General features: G+C 43.2%; 1 protein-coding gene across 1 annotated transcript in view; it reads left to right on the top strand.

Annotated features, from left to right (window-relative positions):
- DNAJC3 (DnaJ heat shock protein family (Hsp40) member C3) overlaps positions 1 to 12,418 on the top strand; it is a 39,597-nt gene extending 27,179 nt beyond the window's left edge. Inside the window, exons 7-12 of the mRNA XM_054162962.1 lie at positions 1,378 to 1,497; positions 2,864 to 2,969; positions 3,074 to 3,194; positions 8,650 to 8,782; positions 9,585 to 9,733; positions 10,862 to 12,418. Coding sequence (XP_054018937.1) covers positions 1,378 to 1,497; positions 2,864 to 2,969; positions 3,074 to 3,194; positions 8,650 to 8,782; positions 9,585 to 9,733; positions 10,862 to 11,019 — 787 coding nt within the window. The 3' untranslated portion in view covers positions 11,020 to 12,418. The remainder of the gene's footprint in view (positions 1 to 1,377; positions 1,498 to 2,863; positions 2,970 to 3,073; positions 3,195 to 8,649; positions 8,783 to 9,584; positions 9,734 to 10,861) is intronic.
- The last annotated feature ends 9,023 nt before the right edge of the window (positions 12,419 to 21,441 follow it).

Raw genomic sequence — 21,441 nt, 5'->3', positions numbered from 1 at the left:
GGTTATTCTTCCCCTGTACTCAGCACTGGTTAGGCCACACCTTGAGTTCTGTGTCTAGTTCTAGGCCCCTCCATTTAGGAAAGATGTTGAGCTGCTGGAACATGTCCAGAGACAGGTGACAAAACTGGTGAGGGGTTTGGAACACAAGCCCTGTGAGGAGAGGCTGAGGGAGCTGGGGTTGTTTAGCCTGGAGAAGAGGAGGCTCAGGGGAGACCTAATTGCTGTCTACAACTACATGAAGGGAGGTTGTAGCCAGGTGGGGGTCGGTCTGTTCTCCCAGGCAACCAGCAACAGAATGAGGGGACACACTCAAGTTGTGCCAGGGCAGATTCAGGCTGGTTATTAGGAAGAAGTTCTTCACAGAGAGAGTGATTTGCTATTGGAATGGGCTGCCCAGGGAGGTGGTGGAGTCACCATCACTGGAGGTGTTTAAGAAGCGACTGGATGGGGCACCTGGTGCCATGGTTTAGTTGACTGGAAGGGCTGGGTGATAAGGGTGAACTGGATGATCTTGGAGGTCTCTTCCAACCTAGTTGATTCTATACATAAAGAAAGTTCTGCACCTTCTGGACTTGCTGGGTGATTAGTTTTGTCCTTGCCTTAGTTTTTTCCACTTACTGTTTGCAGGCCCTAATAATTTTCAAGTAATAGATATTTTTGTCTATGCTTAGGAATGAAATAAGATTTTGTGATCTTTTTATTAAAATAACTCCTTGGTTGTGCTCTGTTGTTTCTATGAGGCAGGTATTTTATTCCTTCATATGGTTCCATTCTGGAGTTTGCCTTGTTTTATTTTATTTTTAAGGATTTTGACTGTTTTTAAAGAGGTATCTGCCTTAATCAGAGTCTGATTAAACAGGTTTCACAGTGAAAAGCCAGGCTGAAGATCAGCTGAGTTCCTGTCAAGAGGATGTTTGAGTCACAGCTGAGCTTTGCCTGGTTTTGGCAGCACAAAATATCCCTCTGCATAGGTGTTTTGTCATACAGCTGAGGGAAGTACCTAGGAAAATTACAATCTTTTCTATCTGATAACTGCTGAATATGATTTCTTTCCCAGGGTATATTTTTTTTCCTGTTGTTCAGTCAGTTATTATTGTAACACTTGGGCAGTTTCAGGGTTCTGAATCTTTGCAGGGTTGTCAATATAACAGAATTAAACCCAAAAGCAAATACCCTGTGTGTTCTGGGAGACCTTTTGTTGCCTCACTTTAAATTCATTTTTGGATTAAAGGAGAGATTGTGTAAAGAATTCAGCGGTTGCTCTGGACAGCTGGTAGATGCTGCATTGTGTCTCTAGGTGGAATTTCCTGTATGGTGATGTCTTTGTTTTGTTTTGTGCTGGGTTTTTTCCCCCCCTTCCTATCTCCCTATGAAAAGTGAAGTCCGGGAGTGCCTGAAACTGGACCAGGACCATAAGCAATGCTTCTCTCTCTATAAGCAAGTGAAAAAGCTCAATAAGCAGATTGAGTCAGCAGAGGAATTCATCAGAGAAGGCAGGTAAGTGTTCAGTGCTGCATTAAAACAAAAAGAAAGAGAGAAAAATCACTACTGAGGTGCCAGCTTATTGATTGAGGAGTTGAGTAAGTGATGCTTTTTGCATCTGTCAGTTGAAGTGGATAACTGAGCACAGCTCTCAAATTACAATTAAAATAAATATTGACTCACATAGTGACAATCCAATTCTGATTCCTTCTGATGCCACTGTCTTGCATATTTAACTTCTTTGTGGAGCAGGTAGTTAAGACTAAGATACAGATAATGTCTGCCAGCTTTCATACGTTGTTATTCAGCACTGATGAGGTGACTCCTCAAGTGTTGGGTTTCCCAGTACAAGAGAGATTAAAGAGTCCAGCAGAGTCCCACTAAGATGATGGAGGGCCTGGAAATGAGGGCCTGGAGGGCTGAGATAGTTGGAATTGTTTCCCCAAGCCTTCTCTGCTGCAGGGTGATTTCATCACTGTATATAACTACCCAAAGGGAAGATTCAGAGAGGATGCCAGTCATCTTTGAGGGGTGCCCTGTGACAGGACCAGGAGCAATAGTTACAAACGGAAACAGGAAATTCTGAAAATGCTTGCTACCATCCCCTTGCATCTACTGGTGCAGATTGCCCTGAGAGGTGGCAGAGTCTCCCCTCTTTGGAGAGAATTCAGAATCAATCTGTGCACAGTCCTGAGCAGCCTGCTCTAGGTGGCCCTGTTTGAACACATCTTTAAAGACTACACCTTTAAAATAAAATCACCTAGTAACTGCAGTGCCTTAATAGTAAAAATGGATCTGATTTGGATTCCTTATGCACCCTGTTAAATGATGGACAGTGCCTCTGTATTGTTGCATTTCTAGGTGAATGTTTTAATCAGTTCCTTATTCAAGCCATGGAACTCCAGCATCTTTGAAACCCTCATAGCAAAAATACATCTTATCATATGACTTGCAGAGAAAAGGCAAAGGAGAAAACAACCACCTGATTCAAGCTGGCATAAGGAGCTTTTCTTTCTTTGTACCAAGCAATAGATAGCACAGTGCTCCCAGTAAGGCTCTTGACTTAGTCCATCTCATACCAGAGAGGGTGATATCTTATTCCAAGTGTACAGTGGACAGGAGACATATGTAGAGACTGTTGCCTGTGCACAGTGAGGGGTGGTAGTTATGTTTTGCAAAGGCCTGACCTGCACAGTGCCTTCTTTTCTGTCTTATAGCACAGAAAAGGAAAGAATTCTTCATACTGTTGCCTTGCAATACACCTTTAAGACTGTTAAGGTACATTGTGTGAATGTGGAAAATCTGATTTATTTACAAACTTCAAAATTCACACAGTCCCCTATGCTTTGTGGTATTATGCTTGTTGTTGTGATTTAAACAGGTACGAAGATGCTATCAGTAAATACGAGTCTGTCATGAAAACTGAGCCCGAAGTCCCAGTTTATGCTACTCGTGCCAAAGAGAGAATCTGCCACTGCTTATCAAAGGTAATTCTGCTGCTCTCTCTGTAAATGTCTTGAAAACAGACAGCCCCACCCCCAACCTCAAAACCCACAATTACCTCAACTTGGTTTTACTTTCTGCACTCCAGAACCAGCAGCCTACAGAAGCCATAAAAGTTTGTACAGAAGTCCTGCAACTGGAACCAACCAATGTGAATGCACTAAAAGACAGAGCAGAAGCTTACTTGCTGGAAGACCTGTATGAAGAAGGTACAGCTGTATGCAGGTTGCACATACTTTTGTGGGGGTGGTTAAAAAGCAGTTGATATTTCAGAAATCTTTTAATGTGCATTTTGATTCTGCACTGTGTTGTTATCCCCAATCAGCACTGATAGTTTTGGATTTACAGAAATACCTGCTGGCAATTATGCCTTGATGAGTATAAGTGGAATGCACTTGTTTTATCTGCACTGGAGCAATCCTTACACCAGTGAGCTGTGCTCAGGATGTTTTATGAGACTGTACAGCTTCACTTACTTAAACACATTCTATATAATCAGCAATGTTAGACAATTGCATTGAGATAAAGGTAATTATAGGGTGATGTAAATCTATTTTAGGAGCTCCTTTTTAATGTCTTTAGATGACAGTATGAAACAAAACCGTTCCATCCCCTAGCACAGGTTGAGAGCAGAGGATAACAGCCATTGCTCCACCTCCATGGATATCTGTGGTGCTGCTGAGACAAACTGATTTTACTGCTGAGGTTTCATTTTTCGTGTGAGGTTTGCATAAAATGAGTACTGGTGCAGTCCCATCAACAGCCTTGGAAAGCTGGGACTGAGTAATGGGTGTTTCTGAGTTACACCATGATGTTATTACCTGGCTTCTTTATGAGCATCAAGTGCTGATGTGCTGTAAAAGAAAAAATCTTCAAAGTTCAGTGTAGTGATTCCCATTTTGACAAGAAACCAGGCTTAAGAAGGAAATTGGGACAGTCTGTGTGTTCCACCCCAGAGCTCAGTCATGCAGCAGTTTTTGAAGCATTGGGCTGTTTCAGTCAAGTGTGATGAGGAAAAGGACTTTTCAGGCTTTAACTCTACAGAAGACTAGTTCCATTAATTTTAGTACTTGCGGAAGAATTTTCATTTTCAGTGTTCAGGTGTTGGATCTTTTGCACTACAACTGAACAACAGCAACAACAACAAATGAATTTAAACATTCATGAAGCAGCTGTTCTCATAATAGCATGCTCAGATTTTTTACCTTTTTGAGGGATGAACTGCTGAGAGATGGCATTGCTCACCTCTTGAAGTTCACTTCAAAACTGAGATACCTACTTTTATTTTTTCAGGCCTCCTTGACTCAAATGAAAACATAATACTGGTGTGGTTTCAGGTCATCCTATTCATCAGCTCTGTAGACTTGGTACCTATAAAGTGACCTAGTCTGTCTCTGAGGCTGGCAAAACCTCTTTCTCCCTTACAAGAAAAAGGGTGGAAGACACAAGCTTTTTGAAGAGCTGATGACCTTTCTACAAAGGAATCACTTTAAAACCAAACAAAGTGTGAGGGCAAATTACCTTTCTGGTTTTTGTAGGACAGTGGTTTTCTATCTTTTGATCAATTAAAACTGTAATGTTGACCTAAAAGGAAGACTTTACCAGGATGAGGCCCCCTTTGGGCATTTCCCCATCTTCTGTACCTCAGTACAGCAGAAGTGAGCCCAGTCAGTGTTGGGGAAAAGTAGAATTATAAATGAACAAAAAGGGAAAAAAGTTCCGTCTAAAATTTAATTGAAAGTACATTGTACGCATCTACATAATTACAGCTTGTATGAAAGCTCTTGATTTAAGAGGTGGAAGTGTCTTTAATGAAGCATTCTTCCAGCTGCTGTTGGAGTGAGTCCAGAGGAGGTCCACAGAAATAATCCAAGGGCTGGAGCACCCCTGCTGTGAGGATATGCTGAGGGAGCTGGGGTGGCTCAGCCTGGAGAAGACAAGACTCTGGGCGGACTTCAGAGCTGCCTTCCGGTACCTGAAGGGATCCTACAGGAAGGTGGAAGAGGAACTTTTTACAAGGGTGTCTAGCAACAGGACAAGGGGGAATGGTTTGAAGCTGAAGGAGAGCAGGGTTAGATTGGATCTTAGGAAGAAGCTCTTCAGTATGAGGGTGGTGGGATTCTGGAATAGGCTGCCCAGAGTGGGTGTGGATGCTTCCTGCCTGAGGGTGTTCAAGGCCAGGCCTTGAGCAGTCAAGTCTGGTTGAGAGGTATCCTTGCCCATGGCAGGGAGATTGGAGTAGGTGATCTCTGAGGTCCCTTCCAACCTAAGCCATTTTATCATTCTATGATTGACAAGTATCAGCCAAAGGAGAACCCAAAGAAAACTTAGGATTTTTTTTCCCCCTCAAGGTGTGTGAATCTTGAGCTTAGAGGAGGGTATGGAGAGAGGCCCTGCTGTGAGTCCTCTTAAATAACCCTTTTGCGTCCTACTGCTGGACAGAACTGATCTGTTTCCTTGAAACTGATGCATCTCAATTTGGATCTTTCTGACATTAGTCTCTATTAAAGCTTCATCTATGTGTGATACCTCTAGGGTGAGAGAATCTTGCAACTCTTGCAAATTAGAGGAGAAGAAGGTTTGTAACAAGGTCCTGCACAAATGCACAGAGACCTTTAGGTCTTGTGTTGGAGAAAATGCCTACCTGTTATGGGGCATAAAGAAACAGAGGATCATCTGGGAGGAGAGCTTACTCCCTGAGCTTGAACCAGCCAAGCTTGGTTTAGCTTGATTCTGAGGGGACAACTGTGACAGAGTGGAGCCATGTGCCTCCAAATGCCCATTGTTCAGCGTGTCCCCTGTCATCGTCTTGCCCTTGACTGTAGTGAGATGATTCTGGTTGCACTTTGCCTTCCAGCTGAGCCTCCATAAACAGTATTACAGTCCTTTAATATGAGTCTGCCTGAAGGTGTCTTCACTTGCCCTTCAGTTTTTACTGTTATAAAACGATGACTGATTTCTCTCTGCTGCAGAGAACAGTACAGCAATTAAAGTTGTGGCCTCGTACTTAAAGGGGCACACTGATTCTCATTCTTCCCTCAAGAAAATTTCAAGCTGGAGATACCTATTTTTCTGTTTAAAGACAGGAAATTGCAAAGTACTTGTAATTCAGAACTTTGAAGGCAGTTATTGTTAAATGTTCAAGATACACTTCAGTATGTATAGCTGAGTTCTGATTCCCATCAAATGGTCTTAATTACTTTTATAATCCAGGGCTTGTGTAAGAGACAGATGTGCAATGACTCCCTTGCTGGCTTGCGTCATAAGTACAAGGGTCTGTCTAAAGGGTACAGAAGTTTTGTCAAATAAGAAAGAAAACCCCAGCCAAACACACACACAAAACTTCCCCTACTCTTGTAGAGGAAACAGTCCCTAGCCCAATAAGGGCATCACTGGTTCAGCTGTTCCTCTAATAGAGTTGGCATGGACTTGAGTTGTCTTCAGTTAACTCATGTTTGATAGCAAATTAATTCTGCACGTGGAATGATGGCCAATCCTGGTCACCATTCTAAAGATGCAGGCAAGATACAAAAGCCAGCTAGGAGGTTTAGAGCTACAGTGTGATTACTATTTGAAAGGTTGTGAAGACTTGTGTTGAAAAAAAGGAGAGTCAGATTTGACTCGTGTATTCAAATTGAAAGTGGTACTGGAAAATAGTTATTCCTTTCATGTCACAGGACAGGATGGAAGAAAGAAAAGATGCTCTCTGAAATAGCCCAGTAAGAAGCAGCAGTGATTCTTTGTGTTGGTTTGTGAGGTGCTAGTGCTTTAAGTAGTGGCTGAGAACAACTGATAAATACCTCACTCAACAATCCATGAATTGGTAATAAGTCTTCTGGTTTTATAGCAAACTTCTTGTGGTCAGGAAACTCTCATCCTGCTTCCACCTGCACCTGTGTCCCATCCTTCAGGTGCAGAGAGCAATTAGGTCTCAAAGAGCAGAATTGGAAAATACCATGAAAACTGATGCCACATCAGCTGAAAGTGGCAAAATGTGCTTGCTGTCAGGTGGGCAGCACTAACAAACAGTTTCTCATATGCTTACCGCTTGCAACCTTTACATGAGGGAGTCACTTCCGAAAAAGGGAAATCTAGTACTGTCATTGCAGACAGCTGCCCCCTGAGCAGCCTGGTTTGCAGCAGTGGTGGGTGCTGTAGGTGATCTGATGCTCGGTGAAGCTGAGCAATCTGGTCTCCATTGGCAGGAGTAGTGGTGGGATCCCTCAGTGTTACTTGAAGCAGATTAAGTGGGATGGTGCTTAAAGTTACTGGAGCAAGTAAAGCAGCAGAATGAAATCTCTGTGTTTTCTTTTTTTGATTTCACTGTCAGCTTCAACAGCATATACTTGGCACATGCTTTAGGGTACAGTCCCATTTGCTGGTTTGGGGGGTTCCCCCCCTTTATTTATGGATGTATTTATTTTTATGATTGGACAAATTATTGAAAATGCCAGCAGAAGCCCAAGTGCTTTGTTCAAGCAGGAAATGAGAGCATCCAGTGATGTGAAAGTGAATGGAACTCTTGTTTTGCTTGTAATTGCATGTGAAATTGTTTGGGCACTGGAAATACTTCCCAGATTTTTACTTTTTTTTTTTTGTTTTCCTTTTCAATCACCAAAACCAAATTGCAGTGGTATCAGGTGTCTGGATAATACAAATTCATTAGCACTTCCTGCTGTCTTGCTCAGAAACAGTGGAAAACAAATGTAACACCTGCTGAGAAATGGCATCTGCTTGGAAATAATCTGATGCAAGTACTTTGTCTAATTTGAGAAACCTAGGAGACTTGGATCTGCAAATGAGACTTAGAGGATTATAACAGTGAAAGAAGAGCAGGCTCATTAAAGACTTCAACAGTTGCTTCCCCAGATAAATCTTCATATCAAATAATATTTAAACTTGGTGACTTAAGCATTCAGTTACCAGTTAAGAGTCATATAGTTTACTTAAAGGGTAGACTTTGAATTTCTTTAAAATTTATGAATACTTTATAGCATTGCTGTTACTTTCATTCCTGAGAAATGCAGCTCTTGAAATAAAAACAAGAGCATGCCTTTGGGAAAAAAAACCCTATTAAGGTGCCACTCTGCAGAGGTATAAAAAGCAAGTATTTGTCTTTCCCTAACAGTGTGAACTTACTGGTAGGCCGACATCTATCTTCATTATCATTGAAGAGAGAGGGGCTTTCTCTCTTCTTGATTGAAGGGCAGGCTGTGGGAGAAGAAGGCTTTTTAATTTGAAGACTCTGTGTAATGCATCTTCAGACAGCAGTGTGGGACTAATGTTCTGCAGTGGCCTTCTCAAGTACTCGTCGTAGAAACTTGCTGCTTCTGCTTTGTCTCAGCCCTAGACGCTCAATTATGTTCATCCGTTTGACATCTAGAGGGTGGTGTAACCTACACCTAGTAGCCTCCCTTCTCCCTCCTTTACAGAAAGTGTGATGAACCTAAAGAAAGAAAATTAACTCATTTAGGATGTGAAAATCTCCTCTGCTCCAAAGTTTTCTACTTAGAAACCAAAAACATGGCCAAGCTGGAATAAGCTTTGCTGCTTAAGTACAGTCATAGAATAACTTCTGTTTTGGTGAGAAGTTGAGTTGTTTAGATAGAAGTTTATAAAGAGTTGTGTAATCTTTTTTTCATTCATTTTTTGCTTTAATAAAAGCTATTAAAGACTATGAGACTGCTCAAGCCAACAGTGAAAATGACCAGCAGGTTCGGGAGGGGCTAGAACGTGCCCAGAAGATGCTGAAGCAATCACAGAAGAGGGATTACTATAAAATCTTGGGAGTAAAAAGGTGAGATGTTAGTATCTGAGACAATGACATGAAGTTGGTTGTTAAACTGGTACATTTAGGGCTGATCACTTAAATGTGTTCTCTGTGTTAGTTTTTGTTCCCGTACCTTGCTACCTTCCCTTTTCTACTTGTGCTAGTTTATCAGCATTCAGCTCTTAAGTAGCATTTGTTTATAGTTCCTTTTAAAAAGAATGAAAAAATAACATTGGGAAGAAAGGAAATAAAGCCCTTGTCAAGAAATTCTTAATGTAGATGATTGAGAGTCATATCAACTAACTGGGGAAGAAATGAAGGCTGGAAGATACTACTGAAAACAACAACAAAGTGAAATTGTGGTAGATCGTGTAATAGATTGGAAGCATTCAAAAAGAGTAACTAAAAGTATCTAAAACACTTCTGCCATTAACCTTGAGAAACAGGCAACTTCCCTTTCTACTGAGGACCAGATGTCCAGTTCTGAACTACTGTCCATCAGCCTTGCAGCTGTGAACTGATTTGATCTCTGCTCTTTATGCTTTTTGTTACTCACCTGATTGTAAGTTCTTCAGCCGGCGAGCAGTGTTCTGCACAGCAGCTGGCAGTAGCATTTTTCCAAGGGAAGTACATGGGTGCTTGGAAGTTGCAACCTGCTTTCTCTTTTCTGTGTAAAGGATCCTCAGTGCTACCTGCAAAAGGTTAACTAGCACCTCATGATTTTCCTGATGCCTGTATTTACTGTCTCAGTGTTTGAAATAAACCTGTAACTTCACTAATGTGACCTAGGAACAACCAGAACAACTTACCTATGCTTTTATCTATCCAGAAATGCTCGAAAGCAAGAAATCATAAAAGCTTACAGAAAGCTGGCATCCCAGTGGCATCCTGATAACTTCCAGAGTGAGGAAGAAAAGAAGAAGGCAGAGAAAAAATTCATCGATATAGCAGCTGCTAAAGAAGTCCTCACTGACCCAGGTAATGACTGCTCTTAAACACTGGACTTATTTTTACAGTAATGTAAAATGCAGCAAGTGTAAGCATTACAGCTTCCCTTTTTCCCATTCTCCCTTTCTTCTCTTCCTGTGTTAAGAAAGCAGTGCGCTTATGGTGGGTCCAGTCTGTTGCATGAAGTCCATTTCAAACTTGGAGTTGTTCATTGTGTCTCACTGACTTCTGTTTTAAAGTCAAACAAAAGTTTATTATTCCAAAGGTCTCTTTTTGGAATATCTTGTGGAGGTTCCCAGGATTGATGAACTCTAGAGATGCTTTAAGGATGTGGGTGCCTCCTTCTGCCTGAAGTTCTATTGCAGTGTGCTGTGAGGCCATCTTCCACATTCCTTCTCGAGCCAGTCTTATGATTTCCTCCCTAACTAACTCCTTTGCTTGTCTTCTCTGCCTTGCTGAAATGGGTGTCTTGAAAAAGTGCTGTGCAATCAAAAACCCAGTAGGGGCTGTAGGCTGCTGGAAAGTTATATGAAGATGTAAATGACACAGCGGTTGTATAGCCTGTGACTTGCCTGAGGGTCTTGGGGAAGGCTTTCAGTTTTGTCTCCACTGGACAAAACCACAGTGAACATGCTTTCTGCCTCCAAACTGCTGCCCCCAGACAGCTCTCTGCTTGAATGGGGTGTGGTGGAGATTGAAAACATTTGGGACTCTGCACGCTGACTTCTGCGATGTTACTGGATGACCAATAACTGGAATTTATTAATAGTAAAGAATTGGCCAACTACAGCGTGGTCTGTCCTCAGGCCATCCCGAGTGAGTGCAGCTGTCAGAGAACAGATTCAATAAACTCAGCAGGGGCAAAATGAGTTAAAGATCTTGCTGGGGGCATCCCTGCTTACTGCAGGGAGGGTTGAAAGGTCCCATCCAAAGTTTTTTGTTCAGTGTTTTCAGAAGGTTATTCTCCTTTCCTCTGGCTGTCTCTGGGACAGCTTTGAAAAGCTCAGTCGTTTAGGTTCTACAGATGCTACCAACACAAGTGATGTTTGTAGCTCTCTGGCCTGAGAGGGTTCAAAATTGGTTGTTGGTCATCAGAGATACTGGTGTCGCTGCTCTAAATGTTGTGCCTTGATTCCACCTTGGTTTTGTTTCCTCCAGAAATGAGACGGAAGTTTGATGCAGGAGAGGACCCACTGGATGCGGAGAGTCAGCAGGGCGGGGGCAACCCTTTCCACAGGAACTGGAACACATGGCAAGGATTCAACCCCTTTGGTTCTGGAGGAGGACCATTTACATTCAAGTTTCACTTCAGTTAGAGCCAAGACTGTTTCTGGTGGCTGCTGCTGTTTTTTACTTAATTCATTGAAAAATAAAAAGTCTCTCAGTTCAAGACCCAAAATCTTAATTTCTAATGTTGTCCTTAACCCAGAGTCTTACTGCAGTGGAAGGAAGCTCCTTGTCTCTTCTAGTATTCAGAGGGTTTGCGTTGTGGTGAACCTGACAAGCTGACGCTGGCTGGGGGGTTTGTTACTGCTGGTGTATTTGTTGTGGATATATGCAGGATGTGTTTGTTCCTGCAGATGGAAAACAGTAAGAGGCTACTTAGGACAACACTTAAACATAAATTTAGGACTCAAGTATATGCTTAAAGGTAAAAATGCATGTAAATATGTGTTTCTGAATCAGGGCCTAATGAACAGGGCCGGGGTAGTTCCAATAGTCTCTGCGATAGCACAGTGTCAGTGGCGGTGCTCGGCGAAGCGAGCCCTCTCTCAGTGTTCTCACAAGGAAGCGCTGGTGGCTGCCTGCTGCATCGGTGTTGCCTTGCCACAGGTGGGGCGGGGAGGCTGCATGCTGAGTGAGTCTGAAGGATCACTCTGCCAGGAGATGGCTTCTGTCTAGCTGTACTTGAAAACTCCCGCTGGCTTCGTTCGTTAACCGCAGCGAATCGTGATGGTTTCCTTGGCAGCAATTCTCAACTAAGAAATGTAAAAATAATCTCTTCTTTGTGAAAATACTTAATGATTGTGGCTTGGGACAGTTAGGTGTCATTTTTGAGTAGTTTGCACTTGAACAACAAAGTAATCTGCTTGAGATTTGAGCAACAAGTTTGATGTGACATTTCCCTGACTATGCAGCAGTTTGTTACTTCTCTGCCCAAACACTCAGACCCAGTAGAGGTTGTGAGGTGAGCGTACTGTGGACTGTGGGAATGAACTCCAGCCCTCCCCTGCAATACAGCTCCTTTGCTTGTGCTGGATGGTGCAGCAGTGAGTCAGTATTATGTGAAACTGGTTGAAGTAATTCTACGTTTCGTGTAACAGCCACAGTACTGCAGAAACAAAGGTCTGTGTGCGAACAGGGGACTGACTTTCCATTAGCCACCAGTCTGGTTTGTTTTCTTTCTATCTGCATGTAGCTAAAATTGGTTTGGTGTATTGATGGGAGTGTGTGAATGCCATGTGAGGTGTTGCCGGGTCTGTAGCTGCTATGGAATAATCTTCTTCTGCCACCGAATGTATTACTGATGAGTTTCATCAGCAGCCATTCTCTTAGAATGCAGGATTTCAGTTCATCGATGTTTCCTTGATTGGATTTGAACTGGAAAACAATCAGCTGAGAGGAATCTTCCCTCACTTCAACTCACAACATTTGAAAGTACCAGCAGCGTCTCTAAAAGAAACGAAATCAGCAAATCAGGGCTTCAGTCTGGAAGTGTTTTATTACTGTGATTGGAGTTGCTAGTGAAGGATTCTCCTTGTTTCCTGCCTCAAGTACTTTACAGACATAATTGTTGAGGCCATGTGGCTTCGTAAAATGTTTTCCAACAGCAATTCAAAGGTCAGTGTTTGTTCAGCAGAGATTTGTCTTTGAGCTGAAGACTGTATGTGGTAGTTTCTAACAGTTCATGGTACAAAACCACCCCAGCAGCCTCTTAAACTCCAGTGTTGGATATTTTCTGAGTGGAATGAGTTTCTAGAAGTTTGACTTCTGCTTTTGACCTGTCTGAAAGCTTTTTGTTTAGACTCTAGAAGATGCTTAGAATGCTGTTCACACCATTCTAGGTGGTTGGCATGGTTCTCACGGGACCTCTAGGATTCTGACACAGGAACCTGCTGCACTGAAATGCCCTGTTACCCTCTGGTGTGGGTGGATGCAAACAGCCCTGTGTGCATGCTTTCTCACTCACAGTAAGCAAAAGATGTGTGAGGTTATAGTCACATACAGGTGCCTCTGTGGCTGTCATCAACCCTCTGTCTCTGAGGGGTGGTTTAGACCCAACCCAGGCTGGGTGGCCTCTGCTGTGTAGATTACTGGTGGCACGTGTGTGTGAGAGCCACTGCTCGTAGAGGCACTTCTGTGTCGTCTTACTCACTGCAGGAGTGGCTATTCTAATGGAGGATGTCCCTGCTCACTGCATGGAGGTTGGACTAGATGACCTTTGGAGGTCTCTTCTGACCCAAACCATTCTATGTTTCTGTGGCTATTGAATGACCAGTGCAAGTGATGTGTCACATGCTGCACGTACAGGAGCCTTGTTTGGCTTCAGGAAGCTGCTGTAAACACCCACAGCCAGCTCTGTGCCAGGGAAGGGCTAGAGGTGATCCATCTTCTGTTAAAGGCCTGCCTGTGTTCAGCTGGCTTTTTCTCCTCCCATTGTTTTAAAAGCTACAGCTGAGAAAATGGTTTTCTGGTTTTTAAATTTGTTTTCTTTTAGGGAATAATAAAATGGTCCCTCATAAATAAATTATTGACGCAAGGCACTGATGTTAGAGCAGTGTAGCTTTGTTCCTCCAAGGCCCTGGAGGGTTCCGCTATACACTGGAAGCAGTCAGAACAAACAGGACAGTGTTACTTGGAGAATGAATGGGAAAGGGGAAACTACATCCTGAAAAACCAAACAAGGTTTGGATGTAGTCAGTAGGAGGAAGATGGTTGATGCGTGACTGCTGTTCATAGATTCCTTTTGCGGAAGGCAGTGTCTTCAAGAAACGACAATGCAGAGCGAGGCCTTCTGACACCGCGCAGGGGCGTGCTCTGAGGAACATTACCACTCCGGCACAGATGCTGGTGTGTGGCTCTAAGGTACTTCTGCAAATGCAGGATGACAAAGTTGTACTGAAAAGCAAGCAGGGACCTCCCCAGGATCGCCCCATGTGGTGATGGGCTTCCTGATGTGGCTGTAGAGAAATGAAGCAGCCGTAGCGGGCGGAGTGTTAGCAGTGCAGGTGATGCAGGAGGAAGCTGCACTCACCTCTTTATTTATTAGTGGGTGTCTGGAGTGCAATAGTGTTCAGTAACTGAACATTGAAGGAAATGTCTCGGCAGTTTGTAAGCCCTGAGATGTGCATGAAACATCACTGCAGCCTGCCTGTAGATGGAAACTGTCGACTTCTCTTTCAGTTCCAACAAACTCTAGGATCCAGCTTGTTTTTCAATGAAGGGGGTGGGGGCTGCACACCATGTTTTACTCATTACATTCTTAATACTGATGTATTAATAAATCAGTATTAAAACCGATTGAAAACAAGTTATGAGAGCTCAAAGTTGTGGCATACACAGAAAATGTCTAAGCTTAAACTTTTTTTGTTGTTGTTTAACAATAAAGATGATGATTTCCATTTTCAGACCAGTCTTTGGAATAAGAATTCTTCTTCTTCTCTTTAGGGCTGTGACTTGTAGGAGCCTTGCTGGAGACTAGCCGGTATAGCAGGTTAGGTGTGTATTTAGAAGTGCCTTACTGTAAGGTATTGTTTGCTCTGTAACACAACACTTTTATCCATAAAATAATGAAAGAAATAAATGGGAGAAATTTCTTTTTCTTTTCTTTTCCTCCCCTGCCCCCCTCCCCCCTCTGCAAATCTCAAAGTAGCAGCTTTATGTTTTAAGGAGGAGAAGCTGGTCACAGATTTATCAAGTGTTTCAAATCATAAAATGTCTTTATATAAAATCATAAATCTAAAAGGCAAGTAACTGTTTTTTCTAGGACTGTGGGAATTATTTTATGGTATTTTTCACAATAAAGATATTTATGACAAGAAAGCACTGCAGTGAATGTGTCTGCCCTTCTTTCTTCATCCTGCTCTCCAGGGTTGAAGCCAGCTGTGCAGAGATGCAGTAAAAGGCTGCCAGGACACTGGCTTGGGGGCTAAATTAACATTTCTTAGGCAGCTAATGCAGAAGGTGTCAGGCTTTAACAAGTAAGGAACAGGCCCAAGCAGCAACTTGGTTTTCCTTCCCTCAGGCCTGACACTGGTAGTTCCTGCCTGCAGGTGCTGCCCTCCTTTGTAGCAGGGAGCAGCAAGGTGTTCAACTCAGAGGGCAGCTTTTGACAAACTGTCCCAGACTGCCTCTGTTCTAAGGCTGGGGGCAAAGTCAGGTACCAGCCAGGCCTTCTGGATAGCAGCATGTCCCAGGTAAGCCTCCAGCCCCACAGTTGCTGGTGGCATGAGGGGAGGAATCCCCTTTACCTTCTTTCCTGAGGCTTGACCTTGCAGCCAGCCAACACTCTGGGGTGAGAAGCTGGGTGGTGGAGGGCAGGTGGGACACATAGGATGTGTATTCTGAGTTACTTCTGATGAAATGATGAAAGCAACTTCTGCAGCCAGTTAACAGACTGTTCATTATTTTGTTGTTTGGGGGGTGGTTGGAAGCAAGGGCTTCTGTAGTTGGCCAGGTTTTATTTGAGATTCCTGTGGCCTACCTCTCAGAGAGGAGCACTTCTGACCACCTTGAGGTGCAGTAAGGAGAGATACCTGTGTTTCTACACAGCATACCCATAGGAGAGGTAGCACATAACAGAGCAGTAGCCTGGTTGCTGCATTTGAGTAGCCAAAACCACAGCCCCTGACAAACACTGATGCAAAAAGGTGTCACATACAGATGCAGGTACCATACAGGTGTAGGTACATATGGACATGGAGAACATTCACCTTTCAGAGATGATACAATCCACTAAAGGTGGACAACGTGACTGTCTGTCATCAGTCTGTTACATACCTGAAAGTAGAACTTAAAAACAGTCAGTATGACAAGTCAGCTGCAAGGGACATCTCTGACAGCTGGCTTCTTGGAACAGGAGGGTGTCAGGAGGCAATAAAAAAGGATCCCACTGAGAGTGATGTTTCTCTTGAGTTCTGAAGGGAGAAGTTTTGTTTCCCTTTCACCTTCACTCTGTGCTGAGAGGTAAGGCAGTCTCTTTCTGAGAAGGCTAGCCTCAGCTGAGGATGCAGGCTCTGCCACTGTCTATAACCACCCCTTCACAAGGTGCAAATCTAGCTCCTTGCCATCTCCATGCTGCTCAATGGCATTCTGCTACACTGGGAAACTAAGCTCATGGCACAGTGGCCTTGGCGATAAAGCACCTCAGAGGTGAAGAGATGAAGCACCTTCAGGCCTGACATATATATATAAATCTGTATAGAGCCATTGCCTCTTTGAAAGGAAGAAAAGCATTATCTGATAGTAAAAGGTCAGCAACCACTTAACTAGTCATACAGTTTTATTAATGTGTGTTTTGTGCATGTCTTTAGCTTAAAAAACCAAAAGGTCTGTGAGAGCAGCACTGATTGGTGAATATAAATCTGTATTTAGCAAGAGGGTCATTAAAAACCATCTACACCTCTGCTATTTTACAGAGCCCCAAATCTGGCCCAATGTGACACACTGACAGCTGAATAAAACATCCTCTTCAGGAGTTGTGGCAAGGTACGGTGAGAAACTGCCACAATGCTTTGTTCTAATGTGTGAGGATTCAAAGGTAACAGAACTAAGAGCTCCATCAGGAGAAAGAGAATTAAGCTTAGCAGTCCTGAGTGGGGCTGAGCTGTGACTCCTGCCTTCAGAAGAATTTATGAACCAATCAGACTTCAAGACGCAGTTGGCTGAGAAGTGTCAGAAGGAGCTGCCAGAATATGTCTGACATTCAGAATTAAATCAGAGCTAGGACAAGTGATGGCTTGAGACTGTCCTCCTGCAGGATAGCCTCACCGTGAGCACACAGGCTTCATGGGAATTTGAATCCATGCATCTTGAGAGCGCACCTGAATGAAGATGAGCAGAAGCTGTGGGCAAGAAGAATGGTACTCACCAAATCAGTGCAAACATAAGAAGAGAGAGTAGCTTTGAGTCTCCTCCCCTGCTGAGGAAGCCCTTTCCTGGGTATGAACTCCCCCCTTCTGAGGACCCTTTTCTACTTCTTCCATTATCCCAGTTAGAGGAAAGGATGCTACCAGGAGCAGATGATGTATAATGCAAATCAACTTTTTTTGTTTGATGGCTGGTACCATCATGAGGGTTTTGGTTTGTATGACAACAGGACATTCTTCAGTGACTAGATGGATGGGAACTACCTGTCTAGAAAAGGAAAACCAGTCTTTGGCAGCAGGCTGGCCTCTGCATCTTTCCTAGCTCTGAACACTGCTGCTGCTTCCCAACACAAACACTTTCCTCAGACTGAAGACTCTTGAGGATTTGCTGCCATTTTTCTGCCTTGGAATCTGTTAACCAAGTATTTAATGGTGGCTATGTAACACAAAAGAGGAGAACAGAAATTAATGAATACATTTTTTTCCCCCTTCTCCAGTGGCACTTTGAAATATTTTGTACAACATACACAGTCTGTTGGTTTGGTATGAAAAATATCACAGTATCACCAAGGTTGGAAAAGACCTCGAGGATCATCGAGTCCAACCTGTCACCACAGACCTCATGACTAGACCATGGCACTAAGTGCCATGTCCAATCTCCTCTTGAACACCTCCAGGGATGGTGACTCCACCACCTCCCTGGGCAGAACATTCCAACGGCGAACGACTCTCTCGGTAAAGAACTTTCTCCTCACCTCCAGCCTAAACTTCCCCTGGCACAGCTTGAGACTGTGTCCCCTTGTTCTGGTGCTGGTTGCCTGGGAGAAGAGACCAACCCCTTCCTGGCTACAACCACCTTTCAGGTAGTTGTAGAGGGCAATGAGGTCTCCCCTGAACCTCCTCTTCTCCAGGCTAAACAATCCCAGCTCCCTCAGCCTCTCCTCACAGGGCTGTGCTCAAGGCCTCTCCCCAGCCTTGTTGCCCTTCTCTGGACACGCTCAAGTGTCTCGATGTCTTTCCTAAATTGAGGGGCCCAGAACTGGACACAGGACTCAAGGTGCAGCCTAACCAATGCAGAGTACAGGGGCACAACAACCTCCCTGCTCCTGCTGGCCACACTATTCCTAATGCAGGCCAGGATGCCATTAGCCCTCTTGGCCACCTGGGCACACTGCTGGCTTATGTTTAGGTGGCTGTCAATCAGCACCCCCAGGTCCCTCTCTGTCTGGGAGCTCTCCAGCCACTCTGACCCCAGCCTGTAGCTCTGGATGAGGTTGCCGTGGCCAAAGTGCAGCACCTGGCACTTGGACTTGTTAAATGCCATCCCATTGGACTCTGCCCATCTGTCCAGTCGGTCGAGGTCCCTCTGCAGAGCCTTTCTACCCTCTAACTGACCAACATCTGCTCCTAACTTGGCGTCATCTGCAAATTTGCATCAATTATATGCTAATGATTCAAGGTGCTGCTTTCCAGGGGTCTTTGAAAAGCAGTGAGTATTTGTTGGAACCCACCCCTCTCTGTTTTATAAACCAATATAAATCACAAAAAAAGGAAAGACCTTTCCTTGAATGTATTATTATGCATGAAAAAGAAATGCTGTAAAACTTCTTTTGCAAATATATATATATATATATAAAATGGTAAGAAAATGGCATGAAGCCTTTTAAATCTTCAAAATCTCTCCAACAAATTCCCTTTCTAAAAATGCTCATTCCAATCATTTCAGTAATCTCCAGAGCTCTTTCTTTTTTTAAAGCCTGTAGACGTCATGCAACTTTTAAAAGAACAGGATGCTACAGATTAAATGAACAAGAAATCAGTGCAGAAATTATCCACATTTTCTACTGCACGACAGAAATTTCCCACACAGATAATTATAATTGAAGAGAACTCAAGTCCCCTAAAGAACCTGCAAATTCTGGCTTAAAGTTTTCCAATAGACTCTTGAAAGCGTGGCATTCCAAGGCTGATCCACACGACGTGTGGCTGCAGAGTAATAAAACAAACAGCACAAACCCAAATTCCACCAAAAGCAAAGCAAAAACCAAAACCAATCAAACAAAAAGAAAGAAAGAAGAGAAAAGCAGCCAGCAGTTGAATAATGTTGTGTTTTGGTGTTTTTTCTCTAATGTGGACTATCAGTTGTTTCCTTGTTTTGGTTGGGTTTCTTGTAACGATGCACATACATCTGCTAAGTCAAATGGAAGGCCATCTAGATGGTATAGAAGTGCCAGCTGAAAGTGTTGTATGTTCCTAGAATCATTCAATTCCAGGTTGGAAGGGCCCCCAAGGATCATCAGGTCCAACCCCTCTAGTGTGAGCGCAGAGGAGGGCAATGAAGCTGGTGAAGGGCCTGGGGAAGAAATCTTATGAAGAGCAACTGAAGGAGCTGGGGCTGTTTAGCTTTGAAAAGAGGAGGCTGAGGGGAGACCTCATTGCTGTCTACAACTACCTGAAAGGATGTTGTAGAGAGGCTGGTAATCACAGGTAATTAGTGATAGAACAAGGGGCAATGGCCTCAAGCTGTGACTGGGTAGGTTTAGACTGGACATTAGAAAAAAATTTTCCCAGAAAACTGGGATGTGCTGCCCAGGGAGGTGGCTGAGTCACCAGCCCTGGATGTGTTTAAAGGTGGCTGGGATGTGGTGCTTGGGGATATGATTTAGGGGTGAACATTATAGAGTAGAGTTATGGGTTGGACTTGGTGATCCCGAGGGTCTTTTCCAACCTGAGGGTTTCTGTGATTTTAGGTGATAGCGTAACTGAAATGATGGCTCAGCACCCTGTCTAGCTGAGTCTTAAAACTGTCCACTGTTGGAGAATCCACTACTTCCCTTGGGAGATGATTCCAGTGTATAACTCTTCTCATGGTGGAAAAACTTTCTTCTGGACTCCATTTGAACTTTCCACAGGAGTAAGTTGTATCCATTACCCCTTGATTTTCCATGAGACTCCTCAGGGGAGGTTCAGACTGGATGTTAGGAGGAAATTCTACACAGAGATTGCCCATTGGAATGTGCTGCCCAGGGAGGTGGTGGACTCACCATCATTGGAGGTGTTTAGGATGAGACTGGATGGGGTGCTTGGTTGCATGGTTTAGTTGATTAGATGGTGTTGGATGATAGGTTGGATGCAATGATCTTGAAGGTCTCTTCCAACCTGGTTTATTCTATTCTAAAAAAAGGAGTCTGCAGCATCGTGGTTGCCACCCTTTATGAACTGCTATATGGCAATAAGTTCTCCCCTAAGCCTTCTCTTTCCAAGGCTGAACACACCCAGATACATTCATCTTGCTACCCAATATCCTTACAAAATCATGTGGGAGAACAAGCATAACAAAACAGATCTGGCAGTGAAATGTCAAGAGAACTGCCAGGAGGATTTGTTGACTCTTGCTACTGGGTTACACAGGAAGTACCTGGCTGGGTGCTTCATACAAAACAAATGGCCACAGTGCATCTTTTGAGGTCCATGTAGGAAACACTAAAACTGTTCAAAATGCATAAAAGCAGTACAAGAAGAAAATATAGAAAAGCTATAAATACACTTGCACATCTCATTTTACCAAGACTTGAAAAATAGCAGCAAAGCATGATTTTAAACTCTGGATTGTAATAATAGTGAGATTTTGAACAACCAGCACCTTAGGACAATGCTTGTACATACAAACCAGGCTTCATTTGTCTTATGGCTTATTCAGTTATTTGCTGGTATGGAAATATTATGCAAGTCATCATGAATTCACCCACAGTGCAAATCACTTCAAGCATTTAGACTGGAAGATGGCATAAAGCTGTTTTTAACAAGGATTTTTGGTCACTATTTGCCTAAAGAACAGAGGCTGCATTTAAGGCACTAGATTCCAGTTCAAGAAAAATTCCTGTTTCCAAATTCCTACTGCAAGAACTTTTCGCTGCAATTTTTGTAGGGATCCAAGTGTCAGCAGCCCAGTAAAGCCACAGTTTTGTGAGTATTTGCTTATAAAGTTAGAAGAGACCCCACTGATGGTCAAAATGGTCACATTCTACATTATTTTATTTTCAGTTTTAAACAGGATCATGATAAAACTGAGTGGAAACAGCTTTCAGGCACTGACCTTCCGATGCCGTGCGTCCTGCTTGGAAAATCAGCTTGCCCAAAAAAACCTAAAGGAATTTTATGACATACTATTTAAGTGACCAAAAGTATCAATTTAATATTAAATTAAAAAAATAATAATCAAGAGTCCAGCAGCCCTGCATAACAAATGAGAGGGGACATTCCTTGCTTTAGTAGCCTTCCAAATTGAATTGCATTGGTGTGGTCTAAATTACCAGAGATTTTTTTTTCTGTTGTCTTTGCTACACTGAGATTTTAATTTATTTATTTTTCTTGTGAGCAGAGCATTTCTCCAGGGACTAAACTATGGACATGTAACTAAGAATGGTTTGCATTTAAATGTGTTTTCGTAATGCATGTAACATGCACAAACCAGGTTTCATGTACGTATTTAATGTGCGTGTGTCCTCCCCCAGACTGATACTGTATCTCTGAAATGCTGAACACAGTTCTTCATGTTCTAAAGTCCTGGGGGCAAGTGAATGGAAAAGAAAATGAAGGAAATTACAAAAGCTACTCTACACTGAAAACAAAACAAAACAACCAACCAAC

The sequence above is a fragment of the Dryobates pubescens genome, chromosome 7 (genome assembly GCF_014839835.1).
Source record: "Dryobates pubescens isolate bDryPub1 chromosome 7, bDryPub1.pri, whole genome shotgun sequence".
NCBI lineage: Eukaryota > Metazoa > Chordata > Aves > Piciformes > Picidae > Dryobates > Dryobates pubescens.
This window is presented reverse-complemented; position numbering and strand designations above follow the sequence as displayed.